This window comes from Panthera leo, chromosome A1 (genome assembly GCF_018350215.1).
Source record: "Panthera leo isolate Ple1 chromosome A1, P.leo_Ple1_pat1.1, whole genome shotgun sequence".
NCBI classification, from domain to species: domain Eukaryota; kingdom Metazoa; phylum Chordata; class Mammalia; order Carnivora; family Felidae; genus Panthera; species Panthera leo.
In genome coordinates this window covers 201,521,958-201,542,747 of record NC_056679.1, presented here as the reverse complement: position 1 = coordinate 201,542,747, position 20,790 = coordinate 201,521,958, and the positions used below count along the sequence as shown (strand labels likewise).

Sequence of the window (20,790 nt, the reverse complement as noted above, 5' to 3'; positions counted from 1 at the left end):
GAAAACAAGAACTTACTGCCAGACTCACCAGTGTTTTATCAGCCTGTAACTTCCCAGTGCCCTTGTCTTTTTGTTATACTCACTCTGAACACCATGAATCAGTGCAACTGTTGGTCTTCTTTGAACCCTGCATAAGGGCTGCTGAACCCGGTGGGAGAAAACCACGTACGTGGTTGTGTGGGTTAGTGTCCCTACAGTTAGAAGTTTTTATCACTGGTACTTGGCAATCATTCTGTGTGTCCCTGCTACTAGACTTTCCCATTTCCCTGATCAACATGGGATATGAAAAGTAGGATGTCATTCTCTTCTCCTGTCATGTGAAAACGTTCCACATTCCTTGCTCTGGATGGACTGATTAGGCCCGAGATCCTGCTTCATTATTCAAGAACAACGCCCAATCCTATTAAAGCAAAGTCAGCTGAGAAACCCGACAATCTGTATTTTTGTGTATCCAGCCTTGCTGTGGACCTTAGACAAATGTTTGTAGCTTAAGTTCTTATTTTCAGAATGAATGAAAAAGCACATCCTGTTCCCTCCTCACCCCATCCTCCCATCCCCCGCTCCATGTCTCAGAAATAAGATTTCAAGTTTTGAAATACAACCTAAGATAAATAACAATTATACCAAAAAAAACCTTTAATTCAGAAATATGATTTTTTTTTAACATCCAAATTGAGTAGAAGAAATTGATTTTAAAGCTCAAACAACAACTTAAGTTATATGAGACAGTGGAGAAGCTTAAACATGCATGGGCCTATCTTACTATAAATCTGTCTTGATCTCTGTGGGATTCCTGTCTTTCTTAATGGACAGTACCTCCCCCCCCCCCAGCCCCCCACCCCACCTTGGAATGTGTCTCTCTTCCAAACCACGAAAAGAACCTGAAGCATAAACTATAAAAGTCAGAAATACAAAGAGCTGAAGGCTTGTAGGTTTTGAGTTTCCAGTAGATATTCTTCATTATTCTCATATGTGTTCAATACTAGTTTTTTAATTTTGAATTTTTATTTGCGCTGCTCATTTCTTTTTTAGCAAGAACAGTTTTAACAATAAGTTAAGGGTTTGGATAAACTATGGATATAAAAATAAAAACACTACTTCATAATAAGCCTCAATGAAAATTTTCATTAAAAACCTATTTTTGTACACACACTGGGTTACAACACACAGAAGACATGGCTTATCCAAGTTCCCTAATGCTGTTAATAGTGAAACAGCTCTGTATACCTCAGGGGGAGTTTATGAACCTTATCTTACTTGGTTCTCTTTCTTGGTCCTCTGCTCTACTTGATGCGCTAGGTGTGATTTTTTTTTTTTTTTTAAATCCCTGTTTACGGATAGGAAAACTGAACTGTGCACATGTGCCTCAACTGGAATAGTAACCAGTTTCTGGTTACTGTTCTGTATATCGGGCTTACATGAAAAACTTTGTTTAAACAGAAAGAGGATGGCAAAAAAGGGTTTGCAAACCACTCACCAACACCATGCCAAGTATAAATACGTAGCTAGAGTCTCTTGAGGTTTATCATTTCTATTTTCAGTGGGAAGTGATTTAAATTCATTGAAAACACAAAGTTTCTACAATGCAGTTAGGTTCTAAAATATTCTTTAGGGCTTAACCATTCTTGAAATATGTTTTCACTGCTCACATTTAAATTGTTTTGATTCAAACAAAATTTAAAATGTATGTTAAAAACTTCTAAAATAAATCTCAGGGACGCATAAAGTTCTCCATGTGTTTAAATGGTGCGTAATGAATATTATATTGCAAAAAAAATTATGTATGTGCAATGGCAAGAAGGACTTGGCATGGTTTTATAGTTTAAATTATAAGAACTAACTGCTGGAGGGCAATATAATAACATGAAGAATAGGTAATATTTTGCAAATGGAAACTTATTGATTGTAAACTCAAAAATAAACTCATAAATTTTGTACATGTTTGGTTATGTTTAGGCTTATACACTTTGTATTAAAGTGTATGTGTAGTAATAGCTATTAAATGATCATGTTCTATTTTTTTAAATATATTTTTGTAAATTTGGGGGCTCATTCATTCATTCATTCATTCAAGTAATCTCTAAACTCAGTGTGGGGCTTGAACGCACAACTTTGAGATCAAGAGTTGCATCCTCTACCGACTGAGCCAGCCAGATGCCCCAACTATGTTCTATTTTTAATTAATGCTAGAGTTTTTTGTATAAATAGTATAGTAATAGAATTTGTTGGGGGTAGGGGATTAGCTAAGAGTCAGCTAACATGAAAGATCGCTAATCCACTATATAAATCTTATGTTTCAATAGGGAAGAATGATTTGGTTTCTCTTTCTTGAATAAGATATCCTTTCTGTGAGCAAGGAGATGTCTAATCTTGATTTACTTAATATGACTTGAGAACTTTCTTTTAGGGTGCTATGTTGTGTTGACATTTGGAATTTCTCAAATAAAATGTGGATAAACATGGGAGAAGGGAAAGTCAAAGGCTTACAAAACCTAGTTTGTAAATGTTTATCTCAAAATGAAACTGATTTATGTCTCAAATACTGTCTTGAACTTTCTAGTAAAATGAGCAATAAATACAGAAGTGTTAGTTTAACGATTCACTAGTATTTACTTAGGTCAGTGTTAACCTATATATATGTTAATCACCATATTACTACCTCTATATTTGCCATTTTACAAAAAGGGAAGATCAAATTATTTTTGTAAGAATATAATGTGCAGTTTTAATTTTTTAGTATGGTAGCAAAATTTCTTTTTTCCCCCCAAATTTTCTAGGGTACCTGATTTCCTTCTTCAGACAGTTGCAGAAACAGGATATTCCTATAAATCAGCTTTATACATTTTAATCAAAAAGATGCAAGAAGGGAAAAGAAGTGTCCATAAAGTAATCAAGCCATAGCTTTATCATTAGGATTGTAGGTTTATTATTTAAAGTAATGGGTCCATTGGTAAGTCCACGTGATTAGGATATTTGGATATAATCATGTCTGGGAGGGGGATGAAAAGGAAATGTGAAAGAAAACATTGAAATGTTTATATGTTACCCAGGATAAAAAAAAATAAGAGATCAGGGGTGGAACTGGTGAAAATTATTTGAGACACAAACCAGGGTGGTGAATCTCTAGGTGAATCTCTAGGATTGGGGACAGAGTGGGCTGATAGAGATATGTAACAATAACTATTATATTTTTTTCCTTAAGTCTTTGAAATTTTTCCCAAGTTAAAATTATAAAAATTTATCCATCCAATCTAATATAGGACGAAGTATTTTCTTTCATCTTTATTTCTGTTGTTTCAAGCAATAATCAGGTACTGAAAAAGGTAGTTTCTTTTGTTTTAAAACATTTCCTGGAATCTGTGTGTGAATACACATGTACATGCATACATACATACATACATACATACATATTTGGATGATCACAAAGTAAGTGTAATTGATTACCAAAAGTTCAAATGACAAAATAAAGCCAATTGTTACTCATATACACTAAATAAGCTTTATCCTATTTTTAGCTTTGGGATTGATGGATTTTATTCATAAAAATGTATGGTTATTTGACAAGAGTAGTATTAAAAACACCATCTGTGTCCCTGTCTACTTCCTCAGAGAACGCTGTTGGGTAGCTGTTACATGAATAAATTCCTAGGGCTCTTTATGATTGCCACAGTTTTATCTTCCCCCTGGACCCTCGGTGGTATACTGTTCCACTATCCTCAACATCAGTATAGTGTTTGGCACTACACTAAATGTACAATCAGTAGTTTCTGTTACTGTTTCAGACCATATCATGCTCCTAGAAAGTGAAGAGAAGAAACAATCCAATGTCTCTGGGAAAAATTGAGTGTGAGACATACATACACATAGATAAACACACAAAAAAATAGAAGATAAAAAATAGGTTAAACACTTAAGTAAACAAAAAATTGCGGAAATTGAACAGTCTGCTCTAAGTATATCCATCTATGTATAGCAGTGTGTATATAGCTTGAGTATGGATGAAGAACTTTCTCCAATTAATTTGCTCTCATAGGTAGTTTTTCCTGCTGTTTCTGAAATGTAATCAAACTGCACTTTTAAGGAGGACGAAGGAAATATATCAGTTCCTTTTTCCCTAAAATTCTTTGGGGAACGTCAACCAGAAATGTTTGTGATTGGTCATGCTTATGTACACAAAGCCACCACTTGGGCCCTTTTTGAATATAAAGGGTGGACCACAAAGGACCATACTTCCCACTGGATAAGCACTAGACCAAGTGGTCCTCAGAAATGAGTGAGCTTAGAAGCAGTGGCACTAACAAATGCCTTTTGTCTGCTAGGCAGCGGCACCATGGATTGTATCGTTAGGCTTCATCAGCTACCTAATGCAATGTAACTAGGGAGATAAGATAAATCAAACAGATGACACTATATTAGATTTGAAAGATGAGAACTTTTCCAAAGCAATTGCAGAGTGTATATTTCAGTGCTGTTGACTTCAGGAGGTTATTGAAGTCACAAGTCTTTGCACCAAAACCAATCTTTCAAGAGCTGGGTAACAAGTAAGCAGAGTCATGCTTATTTCTTCCAAAGAAAACTACCTAGGGAAAAGTGGAATTCTTCTCTGTATATTTATTTTACATAGCTGTTCGGTTTAACCTCATTTTTTAAGGATATCACCAGCTTAGGTGTCTGCCTTTTTTTATACATCTCAGATGCAAATGTGTATTAAGCAGGAGAGATGTATTTTCCATCTACTGCTAAAAAGTTCTGAGTGCAAGTGCCTACAACTATTTGAAATGGATTTCTTATATTGGTGACTCTGTATCACTAGGTGATTATTTACCAATTGTTACCTAAATTTAGAAATGTATTAAGCCAAGTCGTAGGATTCCTTTCTTTTTAACATTCTGAAACTTTTGCATTATTTATTACATGGAATGCCATAAATTTAATTTAGGAATTGGGCAATGGAAAACAGTGGTGTAACTCATTCCCCTTTCTTTTGTAGCCCACTGTGTGTGAACGAGAGCTTTGTGTATTTGCTTTTCAAACCCTGGGAGTAATGAATGAAGCTGCTGATGAGATAGCAACTGGAGCTCAGGTAGTAACACACAATACTAATTATTCCTTACTCTGATTTGAAAAACTTGTTCTGACCTACTAGTTTCCTTCAGTCTTTTGGACAAATATTTGATAGTTTGACGTTAGATTAAAAAACAACCCGCATTTGATTTTTTTTTTAATAGATAGAAACTCAATTTTGCTATCTTTATCTAGTGAGTGTTTTGTCATTTTGCCATTGCCAAGGGAAGAAATTAAACCCACATTCTGTTGTTTAAAAAATAATTGTGATTCTTTCACGGTGAAGTTGAAATATCGAAACACTTGCACATGTATTCTGTAAAATTTATTTGTAAAGTTATGGTACCATAAAATGGAATCTAATTTATTCCTGAAACTTAGGTGAAAAGATAAAGGGCAGAACATATAAGAAAAAGCATCCAATTTTACAATAGCAGTGTTTACGACATAGGAAAGCAAATAAATATAAAAAAAAAAATGAAACAACTTGGAAGTAGAGAAGCATTCCATGTTTCCAGAAGGAAAAAAATATTATAAAGATGATAGAATTTACTTGTTGCAATTCTATCAAAATTTCAATTGATTTTTAAAATTTATTCATGGAACCTAACTTTCTAATAAATCTATAAGAAAAAAAAATCAGACAAAACATAAAAAAAATTATGAATGTTAATTAAGGGAGGCTAGACCAAGCACATACAAAAAAATATTATGCAATCTTATATTTAAAAAAAAATACAGTACTGGCAAAGAATAGAATGTCAAACGATCCCCAAAACAGATCTTGTTAAAGATATACTTAATATACTTTAAAGAAGGCATCATATAAAGTTGTAAAGTAAAAATGATTTAGTAAGTGGGAACAAATGGCCTGTAATGTGGGGTGGGGGGAACAGATTAGCTCTTTACACTGTTGGTAGAAACAAATTCCCAATGGCCTAAAGAGTTTTGTTTGAAAATACCGTGTACATACTAGAGGAGAGTAAACAGTGTGTCAGGTTTATTCGTTTATGCCGTTTCAGGAAAGCATAAAGGAAAACACCAGCATCGAGTCCATACATATTTCACGTTTTCTACTTGAAAGAATAGTGAACATTAAGAGATAATTATGAAAAAGTTTATTTTCCCTCAAACATAAATGTATAAAAGCACATAAAAATAGAAAACCATGAAGATCATAACGGATTATTAGAGGAAATGAACGCACGATTCACAAATATGGACCTATAGTTAGTAAAGAAACATAAGAAAATATTCAGCTGTATTTGAAATCAACAGGAAACTAAATGTGAAAAGAATTGCCAATCTGTCATTTTTAAAATTTGCAAAGATGAGTGGGAACAAATGATCATATAACAGACATTCTTTCAACAAGTACTGAATGCCTGCTTTGTAACAGGCATTGCACCAGATGGAGGTACAACGGTAAATATGGATAGCGCAGGCCTCATGGATTTACGTACATTCTGTTAACCTGATTATTTCACTGATTAACTAAACTGAGATATATCCACCTGAAGAAATATTAAGGAAAACAGTTGTGATGTAATGAGTTACAAATGAGAAATAAAAATACAACCAGTAGAACAGTGATTGTATGTCATGTGGCAAAAAAGATTCCATGATTAAATTTCAGAAATACAGATTGATATTGCCCCTACACCCAAAATGCACATATTTGCATATTAAAGGCTCTCAGAAAAACGGAAACTAAGAAAATGAGTAGCCACTACTTTAAGGGTTTCTCGAATGTGTCTGACCATGTGGGTCATTTTTCTTTCCTTATTATTTTTTTTAATGTGAAAGTTTTTCTTACCAACTGGAACTAATATTGCTCAAAGAAAAGATAGTTTACTATATGCTATTTATAGCTAGGTAAAGATGATTAAGCTTTACATAGGTGTGTGTGTGTTTGTGAATATACATACATGTATTTTACATGAATAGTGTGTGTGCATGTGTGTGTGTATTTATATATGTATATATATAATAGGTATATGTATGTATGTATGTATGTATATAAAATTATTTGAGTGGTAAAATTAACATTTGTGCATTTTAGTGGATGTAAATTGTCCCTCAGACCATTTGAAAAGGGAAGGATTTAAAGCCTGGAAATAAGAAATAATGGATTAGAAAGAAAATTAACATCATGCCAGCAAGTAGGCTAGGCTGATAAAATATTAGATTAGGTGCTTTCCCCCCCTTATTATACATACATCTCAAGAAATAATGTTTGCTAAAGAGAGATTAATTTTGGATTATACATGATAGTTATAAAACACAATTACTCGGCCATATCAACTTAGTGGTTCTACTCCAAAGTGGAATATTCTTTTCACTACTTTAAAGCAAGTACCCAATATTCTGTTTATAATTCCAAAGATTAGGTGGAAACAGATTCTCTTTCTAGTATATCTCAGTAGTCCTGCTGCATCAGTTGGTGCCTACATTTTAAATGGTTCTATGAGGCTGCAAGAACATTCCTTAGGGGGACACTGAAGGAAGCTATCCTGGAACGAGTGTGTTTCAGCAGCTAGGATTCCAAACCCTCAAATACTGTTTCAACAAAAACAGCTCCATTTTGTGTGTGTGTGTTGGGATCTCATATAAATGATTAAGAAAAAAGGAATCCATATTGAAATGTTTGAAGGCCATCGATCTTCAATTTTCAATACGCCTCTTTTACAGAATACGTTATATATCCGTAGGCCACTCCTGTACATGCCTTTCTTGCTCACCTGGACTTGAACTTTCTCATTTGCAAGTGCTCCTAGGCCGCCTTTACCTGCGGGGGAGGGTGCAGAGTCTTGCTCTGCCAGCTGGGTTGTATGTAATGGCCTGTGGCAGCATGTGATTCTGTAAGCCCACAGACTTCTGTTCACTCAACAAATGGCCTAATTCCCATTGCCTGAATTCTGTATTTCTCTATCCTAAGTATCTTAGCCTCCAGATTGCCTCTTCAATTATATTATTTGGGCTAAGAGGAAAGATGTGTGTAACCTGATGGCTACGCCACTCACCATATGTGCTGAGGTCCTATTAAGAATCTCTCATTTTAAATGCTGAGAGTGGGGAAATACATGATTTGTGGTAGAAGAAATCATAGTCATTTGTTAATGTTTATTTTTTAAAGTAGACACTTTCCTTCATTGAAAAATTAACACATGCAGACGAATACAAATCCAGTGTTATACAAACCTTTCCTTGTTCAAAAATTCTGAATGCTAACTTCTGCAACAGATAAATCATAAAATTACAGTGGTTTAGGATGATAGACATTTTTATTTCTGGCTTACGCTGCTGCCCAATTAGAATGTTTGTTAGGCAGCTTTCTGTGTGATGATTGAGGGAACTGGACCGTCTGCTCTGCTGTCTAAAGTACCTGTCCGATAGTAGAGTGGAGAGAAAAGTTGAGAAGGTGCACCTGTTGCTTCTTCAGCTCCACCCCTTCCCGCTGCCAGTCCATTGATTGAGGTGATTGAAGCTAATCATACAGCCTGACCTGGACAAAAGGGGCAGAAATGTCCCACGCAGAGCAACTGCCCCCAGTCAATAGCTCTATACCCAGGAAGCCAGGAGTAGGAGGCTTTGGTAGACTGCATGTGATTTTGCTATGGTAGTTATGCTATTTCTTTGAAGTTAGCTTAGGACATATATTAACAGAAATAATTCTAATTAAATTCTCTACCCCGACATCCATTATTTCATTAGAGTTTGCTTGACTCCACTGGTGAAATTATTGACAAAAGAATGCATATAACTTTTGGTAGTTTTGATTGTTTTGAAGCTTTCAGCACAAGATGTTTAATAAATATTTGATTGAAAGAAGGAACATTGTTCGGGTTATTAATTATTGTATCTGTTTGTATCTTTATTCTTGTGGTAAAAAACACATAACATAAAATTTACTATCATAACCATTTTTTAAGCATACAGTTCAGTAGCGTTAAGTATATTCAACTTGTTGTGAAACCGATTTCCATAACTTTTTCATCTTGCAGAACTCGAAACTATATCCATTAAAACAACTCCCCTTATGTAAACCCCCTTCGTCCAACCCTGGTAACCACCATTCTACTTTCTGTCTCTATGAATTTGACTACTTTAAATACCTCATAAGTGGATCTTAAAATATTTGTCTTTTTGTAATTTCACTTAACATAATATCCTCAAGGCTCACCCATGCTGTAGTATGTGACAGAATTTTCTTCTTTTAGGCTGAATAATATTTCCTGTATGTATATTCCACATTTTGTTTATACATTCAACTGTCAATGGACATTTTGATTGCTTCCATCTCTTGGCTATTATGAATAATGCTGCTGTGAGCATGCATATGCAAATGTGTTTAAAGTCCTTCTTTGAATTATTTTAGAAATATATCCAGAAGTGGGATTGTCACTGCCAGCAGGATCATATGGAAGTTCTGTTATTAACTTCTTGAGAGGCCTCCATACTCTTTTCCATGGTGGCTGCACCATTTTGTAATTCCATCAGCAGCACACAAAGACTCCAATTTCTTCATGTGCTTAACACTTATTATTTTCTGGGTTTGTTTGTTTGTTTTTTTGTTTGTTTGATAGTAGCCATCCTAATGGTTGTGAGGTGATATCTCATTATGGTTTTGATTTGCATTTTTCTGATGATTAGTGATGTTGAGCATCTTTTCATATGCTTGTTGGCCATCTGTATGTCTTCTTTAATGAAACGTCTATCTGGGTTTTTTCCTATTTTTAAATTATGTGATTTCTTGTTGAGTTGTAAGAACTGTTTATATATTCTGGATATTAACCCCCTTTCGGATATCTTATTTGCAAATATTTTCTCCCATCCTATGCCGTTTCACTCTATTGATTGTGTCCTTTGATGCACCAATGTTTTTAAGTTAGATGCACACCCACTTGTCTGTATTTGCTTTTGTTGTCAATCCAAGTAATCGTTGCCAAGTTCAGTGTCATGAAGCTTATCTCCTATGTTTTCTTGTGGGAATTTTATAGTTTAAGGTCTTAGGTTTAGGTCTTTATTACATTTTGAGTTAATTTTTATGTATGGTATAAGGGTCCACTCCAGTTTTTTGTGGATGTAGTTTTCCCACCATCATTGTAGAAAAAAGTATCCTTTTCCATTGAGTGGTCTTAGTACCCTTGTCAAAGATCATTTGACCCTATATGCAAAGGGCGTGTACTTTTATAAAGCTTCAGTTGCAGACCGTGTCACGTAATTCTCGAAAATTTTTATAAGACAGTGCCAATTCCCTCTCCACTGCCAGAGTTTCAGAAGAGGCTATTTTATTTTACTGATTATTCTTTTTTAGGAGTTTTTATTTGTTTTTCTTTTATTGGGAGACCAGATAATGCTGAAAACAATTTGTATCTGGGTTAAAGTGCATCGCTCTGGGGTAGAAGGAATGTGAGTGTGGGTATGGAAGACAAAAAGGATTTTATTATGTCTTTATTATATCTATTGCTTGGAAATCCTATATATACACACACCTATAAATAGAATAGTGTGTTAAAAACATACTAACAGTTTCAGTCCTACTGTTCTCTGAGTGAGTCTTGGGGGTATGTATGTCTGTGTACTTTGAGAAGTATTACTAATAGATCATATACCCAATGGAATGGTTTGAGTGTTGCTAATTATTTTAGGTCCCTGGCATTTCTGGATGCTGTGATTGGGTGGCTGTGTTTTGTGAGTATACACACAACAGAGTGAGCCCTGCCATTGTTAGGTCACAGTGCTCCTTTCATTAACCACAAGAATCAAAATTTGTTTTACTCTTTGTGTGCATTTTTAAAATGCCCGTTTAAAAACTTTCTCGAAGTATTTTTTCTCTATAAAGATTAAGCCCATTGCTTTCCTTATGATGTCCCTGTCTTCACACTGGCACACTGTCTCCATTTAGACAGTATCTGTTTTCTTAATTCCGTGGCCAGAAGCTCATTGGTTTGGGGACTGGAGAGGGGGCCTTACCCTTAACTGTTAAATAACACTGCCTCTTAGTAAATTGTGTGAAAAGGCCATAGAAGAACATAGGAATAAAACCATCATATTTAGCATACGAAGGTCATTAATGGCCTGAGGCAAAGAGCTGGAAGAAGTAAGATGATGTCAGGAGCTTCACTCTTCTTAGAGCATGTCAGACTCATTTCCTGCATCTGCAGTTTCCATCACCCGGAACGGTTTCTCCCCAGAGTTAGGTCTCCCTCTCTATCTTTATTCTAGTCTCTGTTGAAACATCACACCTTCCTAGCCACTCAGAAACAGCACCCTCTATTGCCTTAGTCTCTAATGCCTGCTTAATTTTTACAGCATTCAACATGACCAGAAATGTATTTAAACATGTATTTGTTTAACTGATTTGTTTTATTATGCATCTTCTCCATTAGAGTGTAAATTCCACGAGAGAAAGGACCTGTCTCTCTTGTGCACAGAGCCTAGAACAATGTTAGAGCATAATATGTGTTCATGACAAAGGGATATTAGGACGTAATTGGGAGCAACTTATTTTATTTTATTTTATTTACATGTTTATTTATTTATTTTGAGAGGGAAGGATAGAGCAGGGGAGAGGCAGAGAGAGAGAGAAGGAGAGAGAATCCCAAGCTAACAGCACAGAGGCCATTATGGGGCTCAGTCCCACAAACCATGAGATCATGACCTGAGCTGAAATCAAGAGTCGGGTGCTTAACAGATGGAGCCACCCAGGCACTCCAACACATGTCAGCTATTTTAAGTTAGTGGTCAAGTTTGTTCAAACTTGATCTGAAGCCGTAAGTTACAGATCTGAGAAGTTGATAGCAGTGCTGAGGCTTTCCTGATTAACTTATGCTAGGTACCATGACAGGAAGAAACAATGGCAGAGCACTTGATGAAACCCAAAGGATGGTAACTATCTTATGTATGTATTTCAAGGTGGTAGATCTACTAGTGTCCATGTGTAGGTCTGCATTGGAATCTCCTAGAAAAGTTGTCATTTTCGAGCCATATCCTTCTGTGGTAGATCCTAACGATCCTCAGATGCTGGCCTTCAACCCCAGGGTGAGTACTTACCCTCGCGCGCCCCTCCCGTTTCCGGTAACAGCAGCTGAAATTCTAATCTCCTTAGCTTTCCTCTTTCTATCTAAATCCCTCCCTTGGCAGGCACATCCCTGACCTGCTGTGGACTCTGGATCCATTTAGTAAATACGGTTCTTCTAACACAAACTTGGTTTCCGGCCTCCTTCGGTCTTTCCCATATCCTGTTACTTTCCCTGTCTTTCCGTCTCTTAAAATCATTTTTTAGAACTTCATCTTTATGAACCTAGACCCATTTCATCCTCTCAAATTGTGATCTTTACACATCCCATCTGCATGGAAGGCAGGTAAACAGCTATAATAAACTGGTTTGTAATGGCTGATATGATTAATTTCATTTTATATTTTTTGAGATTCTAGCTTAGTGTAACCTCATTTTCAGGGTCATGGGTAAAAGGACCGACTTGTTTTTCTTTTGTATTTTTTGCTTCCTCATCCCTTGCCTTCCCCCCCTTCCTCTCCTGTTATATGAAGGTTAGTGGAAGTTTAATTCATGTGATCAACTAACATTTCTTCAGAAAACAATTTCACAAATATTCGTGGAGATTTGGTGGAATCCTTCTAAAATAGCAAAATCTTCAAATTGCATGAGAGCTAAAATTGCCTTAGTTTCTATCACTGTTCATCTTGAAATCATTTTCCAGAAACAATGGCTATAAAAAAATGTCCTTGGAAAAGCTTTCCTTCCTTCATAAGTGACAACGGTACACATAGTCACAGTGTGCTTGAAGATGAATCATCAGTTAAGTGGTGTCATTTATACACCTGCTAGTCATACTCTTTTGGTAATAATCTTTCAATCAAAAGGAAATAAAAACAAAATGATTTTGTAATATTTAAAGTGGATTTTGGATTTTAGAAGGACTCCATGCTTACTTTATACATCATGGCTTAATTTTTTTAGTGAAAGTAAGAATTAGGAGCCCAATATCTTTTTTGTATTTATAGTTTTCCCCCTGCAGGCTAAACATGATTTTATGTACTTATACATAAATAGGATTGTATTGTTTAAGTAGGATTGGCATTGTTTTCTTTTTTCTTCACTCTAACTCAGTTATATATCCTACATCCCAAAACCATCTTGTTAAAGTCTTCTCTTTTATGTACACAACAGACATTGCTTTCAAATTGACTCTGGTGGAAAATCCACATACAGAAATAATATGTTTCTCTAGTAATGCGCAGACTTGCAAAGGCTTATAGTGAATACTATTTTTTTTTCTGTTCAAACAGAAGAAGAACTATGATCGAGTAATGAAAGCACTGGATAGCATAACTTCTATTAGGGAAATGACACAAGTAAGTATATCACCTTGTGGTTTTATGCAGTTCAGTTTTGCTAGAGTAAAATCATATTTTACAAATGTCTGAGAGTATTGGCTGTGTAGTGAAATGTAGACTTTTCTATTAGATGGGAGTATAATTAAATAATTTACAGATTAAAATTGTGTTGTATTAGGATGTTTTAATTAAATTACACCAGTGTATTGGTGGGCTACCACAGTGACTTTTGGAGGGTAATTGCATAATTATAATCCTCATTCTCTCTGCAGGAGTTTGAGCATATGGAAGTGTGTCAGAATATCTTAAGGCAAAGGTTAAATCTGGTACCATCTTCCTAGACTGTCAATTTTCATTAACAGTAGCAATTTTAACACATATTTAATGGCAAAATAAAAACAAATATTCTATCAAGTGTAAATTGTGCATAAATATTTTAGAAAGAACACAGATTCTCAGAACAACTTCAGAGGACACAAGACTCCCAGAGAGCATGAGTTTATGTTTTTGGTCATTAGAGAGCCTTTGGTGAAGTTTGATGAGCAAGGATTGTGGCTTATTATGAAAGTCTAACAGATCACTGGGCTGTAGTCCAGCTCTTGGAAAAGCACATACCGTTGAATTATTGAGGCCTTTCCACTGCCAAAGATTTGGAGAGAGGCTTACAACTCATTATTATAAGTAGAAATTAATAATCCATAATTGACATCAGCACACATTATGGGTTTGGTTTGCATAGGGTGGTTTCAAGGCTTGCACTGCCCTGGAGGCCTTGGAGGCTTACAATAAATACTACCCTGGGTCATTTGCTATCTTTGGGGAAAGAGTATTAGATTCCTTCAGTCTTGAGGCCCACAAAACTTCTGTGTCACTGCTCCCTTCTCCCCCACCATCACCCTTACTCTACTTGAAAATATGCTCCCAGAGTACATCGTAACATTCCCAAATTTGAGATTTCATTCTTTTGATAGTATTTATTCCATGTAGTCAAATAGGCATCAACAAACAGTGTGTGTCTGACGATGGTAAATGAGGAGATCTTCAATTCACCCGTTATAGTATTTGCTGAAAAGCCATCATGCTTTCTAGTTGTTTTTCTATGTCCATAATTTTCTGTGTTACCTGAATTCCTTTTCAAACAAATATTTATTATTTGTATAAGACAAAGAAAACAATAAAACACATTTCCATTTAGGGAGAAAAAAGGACCTGTTCCAATATCTTACACAAAGTTCAGTAAACATTTTTGTGTTACCAAAAACTTTGGTGGTAATAGGGTATTTATACGATACCCTAGACCAGGATCATTCTTGGATAAAAATAGCTACAAAATTCTGACTCTGGGATCAGCTCTCTGCCAAAATTTGCTTCCTTTATTCTGGGTCATGTGTAAGCTATTTTAAATAGAAGGCAGTGGAGACGATCAAGAGTCAGCCTAGGAAGTCAGAGGCGTGTGTTGTATAATTCACTCATCGATGATGTGGCCTGTGACCTTGGGCAAGTTGCGTAATTGCTCGATGCCTCAGCCTCTTCACTGTCAAGGTGGTAAATAGTAAATACCAACGTGGCATCGCCTTCCAGTGTGTGCTTCGTAGGGATGCCGTCAGGGTTCACTGTGTCATATCTTTAAACCTCTCCCAATAAATATAACATAATACCGTGCTATTTTCTAGAATGTACTGACCTTATAGATAGACCTAAATTGCCACAGACAGATTGCCTCTTGTTCTCTGAAAAGGTTAATTGTCTGGGTAAATTCCAGGAAAAACTTTCAAAAGAAGGGCTCTTCCTACGTAAATTTTGTCCAGTTTTTTCCTGTAAAGCTCTAGACCTAAGTCAGGACCCTAGGATAGGAGCATGAGTAGTAGCTATGATACAAGGTTTGCTTTGATGTTAGTTAAAAGTTAAAAACAGTCATTTTCGAAGAGAAATGGCACCCAACACTTGTTAAAGGTGGCGAGATAGATTTTATTTGAGGACTGGAGTGGGAAAGAGAGACTTGCAGCTTGAGCGAGGTAACCTCCGAGTAGGACCAAGGTGACTGAGGTTTTTAAAGTGCGTACAGCAAGGGACCAAGAGGGGCTCGTGGAGTAGTGAAACTAGGAAGCTGTGGGGAACAGGAAAATTGCAGCAGGGGGATAAGTAGAGAATTACCGGAAGGTTGGCAGTGTAGGTTGGGACAAGATACCTCTTGTGGTTGGGCGGCATTATATTACTTTGAACAGAGACTCAGCGTGATGCCCGGCATCACCTTTAGGGACATGGCCTAGTACCAGGAAGCCAGGCTAAAGCTTGATGAAACCTCTCTGGGTAACAAAATGTTGGCGCAAGTCCATCGTGCTATGTGGAAGTTCCGAGTTCACCTGGCCTTGTGGGGGGAACAAGAAGGGTAAATTGTTGCTGTTTGTTACCACTTCACAGCCACGGGCTTCCGGGTTTAACTAGATTAGGTACACCTGTTCAACCTGATTTTCCTGTTGCAAAAAGGAAAAACAAAAAGGAAGAAAGGAATTTATGAGAGAAATCACGAAGTATAATGACTTTTTTTCAGGCACCGTATCTCGAAATCAAGAAGCAGATGGATAAACAGGACCCCCTTGCTCATCCCCTGCTGCAATGGTATACAATTTTAGTTTTCCTCTTCATTAAAACGGCATCGTTTTCTACTGCCTGCTTTAAGCGGAGAGGGGGGAGGGGGAGGGCCCCATTTTACGAGGCCTGCAATGCTACAGTTCTGCAAGCCTGTGAGGCCTGGTGATTTTATAATCAGAGTCCGTAATGACTCTCACTTTAATTGAAACTTGTATATCACAAGGGGAAGAAAATGCTGTCCTACGCGCTACACAGGTATACAGTGTATTTGATGGCAGTTTGTCCGTTATTTTAAAAAATGTGATTAGCTGGATTCTAATGGTGAAGCCGTTTTGGTTCATTTAATTGTCTCGTTAAGTGAGGACTGAGTGACAATACTCACTGTTTCAAACACTTACTGAAAACCTTTCTAAAATGTATGTCTCGTACGGTTCACTCCCTTAACAAGGACAGCATAAACTTGATGAGCTCTTTGTTTGCCGGCTGCAGGTGATGCCCTGCTCAGAGTGAGCGTGGTGAGGGGCAAGGCCGTAGTCCCACAGGGATCCTAGGAGGGCTGAGCGAGAACAGGAGCGTGGCTTGAGAGCTCCCCTCCTACCATGCCTGCCACAAAACCCTTTGCCCTCCGGTTTCTTACTTGCAAGATGAAAACAATAGTATCTACTCCCCATACCTACAAGGGTTTTATGTACAAGTCTCTTTGAAGTCACTAAAAACTTAAAGACTGGAATTCATCACGACCATCATGCAGTAACACAAATGTGAAGATTATGAGAGATTGATTTGCATGAGATTGATTCTATGCTACAACCTTTTTAAAAAAATGAAAAGATGAGCAAAGGAGAAAAAATGCGTCTGATTACTTAGCTTTCACTTAGAATCTTACAGTGAGCACTTACTCTAATAAGACTTTAAGAATTAGATTTGGCAGTCTTTCTTCTTTGTACCTTTTTTGATCTTATTATTAAAATTCTGATGGATCGAGTAGAATAACACATAGTTTTCATTTTAACTTTTCAAATTCTCACATTAAGTCATATTCAAAATGAAGGTAAAAATCTCAAATATTGAATCTTTTTTTTCCACCCCCTGTAGTCAGCCTCTGATTGTCAACTTTTATTTGTGATCATTTTCTTCAGTTTGTTAGTCACGCATCTTTCAAGGAGAAGAAAATCTACCAAAATGTTTTAGAGTTTTCCTTATTATTATTTTCTGTACTGAAAAGCATAAAATCATCAGTTCTTTCAGATACCTGAATTGAATTTTTTTCAAGCTCAGTGTCTAAATATGGTGAATAACAGCTTGTGTGTAAACCACTGTATATATCAGCACAAAGATCCTCAAATATTTAAAGAAAGAAAAAGATCTCGTAAAAACTCATTCTTAATTAGACAATGTAGGGAAGAGCCAAAGAAGCGGTTGTAGGAATCAGCTTCTAATCTTTGTATTTACGTGATCGTCATGTGAAAATATATTTAGAAATGTTCATTTTGCTGATGTCTGAGGGGGGTGATGATTAAAGATCACACTTTTAGGGTGTAAGGAACTACTTCTGCGTTCTCAGATAAAAAATATTATCTTTTTTGTTACATGAGCTCTTTCAGTTGTGTTAGGAACAAAGCAAACTGATGTAACTAAGTACAAGGATCACTCAGTTTAGTTAATGTCACAGCAAACGTTAGTTCCATTCACTTGCCAACTAAAGAAGAAAACTTTAAATATATTTGGCATGTATTTGTGACTGATGGATTATTTTAATTAATTTCAGGGTTATTTCAAGTAATAGGTCACATATTGTGAAACTGCCAGTTAACAGGGTAAGTTGTTTTTTCACATATACATACAGAAATGGGAACAGTCCTGACTAGTTGGGAGAACTGACCCTGTGATGTTTAGGCAGCCTCTCCAGGAAATGGAAGTAATCTCAGGTTAGGCCTCATTCTTCAGTTTGAAATGACCATATGGGCACAAGCTCTAGGTTTTCCCAAGAAATCAAATTCAAATTCAGGCTGCTGCCCTGAACTTTTAAGTGAGTAAAAGGGTCAATATGAAATCATTTAGTTATTCTGCAAGTGATAGGAGGAATCTGGAGATTGAGCAGAGAAAGGTATTGTGGTTTTTATTTTTATCATTGTCAGTTTCTTGTTGTCAAGAAAGATACTGCCTTATCAGCTTAATATGCTTACAAAATAAATGAAAAGCCAATGGACTGATTTCAGTTGTGATCATTACCTAAGGAGATCAGTATCCAGAATCTCAGCTCTCCTGTCTGTGAATGTCTAAACTGTGAGATTCCTTTATATTGTATTCCTATACAAATACATTCCTAAGTGAAAGGGCAGCAATTAGAAAATTTGTCGGGCAACTAATTCAAAAGATTCTGTTTTAATTTCTTTCCATGAACAAAGGGGAAACTCTATGTGAATGTAGGCAATTTCCAGATTTATAAGCATATGCAAATAAAGCATGACGATGGTAATTTTTGCAGTTTTAAAATCTTGAACTAACTTTTCTTTTCTGCTTAGCAAACTCAGATATTTCCCCAGTTGAATAGCTAGTGGATACTTAGGGAATTCAGTAATAAAAGTCTCAAAAAGAAACATAATTAGGAAGGCAGATCTGCTTGGACACGATTACACAATGTATTCCAAAGCTAAATATAAATGACTTTGGATTGTCTGTCTCCTGTTCCTTTTCCATTAGCCTAAAGAATTACCCTTCCTATCAGCAACTCCATATGATTTATCATTTATGTAGGTTTTTTTTTTTTTTAATGAATGGTCCTGTTAGTGTAAATTCGTGTGGCTTGAATCTAGATATTTCTAAAGCCAGTAAAATTTGAAATTGTCATCAGTCTGATTCTATGTTAATTTTGACATGTTTTCATTTGTCATTATTTTAAATGGCAGCAACTGAAATTTATGCATACTCCACATCAGTTCCTTCTTCTCAGCAGTCCACCAGCCAAAGAATCTAATTTTAGAGCTGCTAAAAAACTCTTTGGAAGCACCTTTGCATTTCAGTGAGTATGGTTTAACGCTGATGGGGATATAGCTTCACCTCAGTCTTCCAGAAACGTGTGGGGAGGAAAACATTCACTTGTAGTAGTTGGCTGTGAGCACTGAGTAGTCCAGTGCCTGATACTTGACTTGAAAATTCAGGACTTTCTGAAGGTACATGATTTATCATACTGTGGCTACTTTAGAGGATTATTAATGTTTGGTTTTACCTTGTCCTTCCCCTCCTCTGTGCTTTAGTGGCTCACATATTGAAAACTGGCACTCTATTCTGAGGAATGGTCTGGTCGTTGCTTCTAATACTAGACTGCAGGTAAGGTTCTGGATGCTTTACCAAGACCATATATACTTTTGTGTTAGAGTTCAATAAGCAGTCCTGGTGTTTTGTTCTTATGTGAAAAGGGGTAAGCAAGCGGGCTTCAAAAAATTACATAGGATTTTTAAAAGGCGTAAGTAATGTTCACAAAATAACTGAAGCAGAATTGACCTATACATCATATAGGGATGGAAAGGAAAAGAAATTGAATTCCCTATGAGAAAACAGTAAAGTCACTTTGAGCTTAAGTAGAAGAAAAATTATCATGCAGAAAGTAAAAGCGTACAAGCATTCTGTTTCTAATTCAACACAGATTTCTTGAGCACTGCCCAAGTGTGAATACGTTAAGAAAAAGTAGGGCTAAGAGTTAGCAAAATGGAGATTGGATGCCAAAGCGCTATCTGTTGCCTGCTTTACCGTCTCTGGGGCAGCACTGGGAGTTAGCGGGATATCGCAGGTATAGTGCTCATCTTTATTTATTCCCTTCATCTCCAATACCCTACCTCACTCTCATTCAGCTGATTTTCATCTGAGGATGGAAAGAGGTCAGGAAATGAGACGCTCAATCCCATCACCTGTGCCAGATCTCACGCTCTGTGACAGTTGAGATGATACAGTTAAATGTAAACGTCCATAAACACACACTTACTCGATTAGTATTCAGTTCATACTAAATAGGGCACAGGGGTTCTAGAAGACAGGGATAATGAGAGAGAATTTTAATTGTTCTGAGTAGTTTCTTAGAACAGTGGAAGAGTTTCAGTTAATGAAACTGTAACCTGCAAGGTTAGAGGCGATAAGAACGGGATTACAGTGTTGTGTAATGAAAATGTCAATAGGCTCCTTTGTGGCTATACTAGCATGTGAGTCCTAATCAAAACCCTCACCATATATAATGCAGTCTGGTTTGTTTTCAGTATTTTGGAGTCGAATATTTTGGGTAAAAACGTTACTTTATAATAATTCACTGACTTTGTCATAGATCAGGTGGAAAACTCTAAAATTAAAGATTTTTTTTCTCTGGCCATCACTTTTTATGTATCAACTCACTGAATTTTGAGGACAAAGATATTAGTAGTCCTATTTTCAAATTAGTCCTTTAGGAAATAGCTTTATCATTTTCTAAGAATTTATGCTCCAACATGAGACTAATTTTTCTTACGTAAAGTATTAACCTTTGAAACCGTTGGCTGCCCACTTTCTCTCCCCCTTCTTCCCCTTTTAGCTCCACGGTGCAATGTATGGAAGTGGAATCTATCTTAGTCCAATGTCAAGCATATCTTTTGGTTACTCAGGTAAGCGTGTGTTTCATTGTTACTTTTTAAATTTTTTTGAGTTTATTTATTTAATTCGAGAGAGAGAGAGAGCGTGCATGCATGCAGGTGAGCAGGGAAGGGGCAGGGAGAGAGGGAGGGAGAAAGAATCCCAAGCAGGCTCCAT

The 20,790-nt window shown here is 36.3% G+C and overlaps 1 protein-coding gene across 1 annotated transcript in view; it reads left to right on the top strand.

The window, feature by feature from the left end:
* The window catches only part of PARP8 (poly(ADP-ribose) polymerase family member 8), a 174,372-nt gene that overhangs the window by 139,052 nt on the left and 14,530 nt on the right, over positions 1-20,790 (top strand). The window contains exons 16-23 of the mRNA XM_042950221.1: positions 4,991-5,083; positions 11,983-12,108; positions 13,378-13,443; positions 15,977-16,044; positions 17,786-17,834; positions 18,927-19,039; positions 19,275-19,347; positions 20,576-20,645. Coding sequence (XP_042806155.1) covers positions 4,991-5,083; positions 11,983-12,108; positions 13,378-13,443; positions 15,977-16,044; positions 17,786-17,834; positions 18,927-19,039; positions 19,275-19,347; positions 20,576-20,645 — 658 coding nt within the window. The remainder of the gene's footprint in view (positions 1-4,990; positions 5,084-11,982; positions 12,109-13,377; positions 13,444-15,976; positions 16,045-17,785; positions 17,835-18,926; positions 19,040-19,274; positions 19,348-20,575; positions 20,646-20,790) is intronic.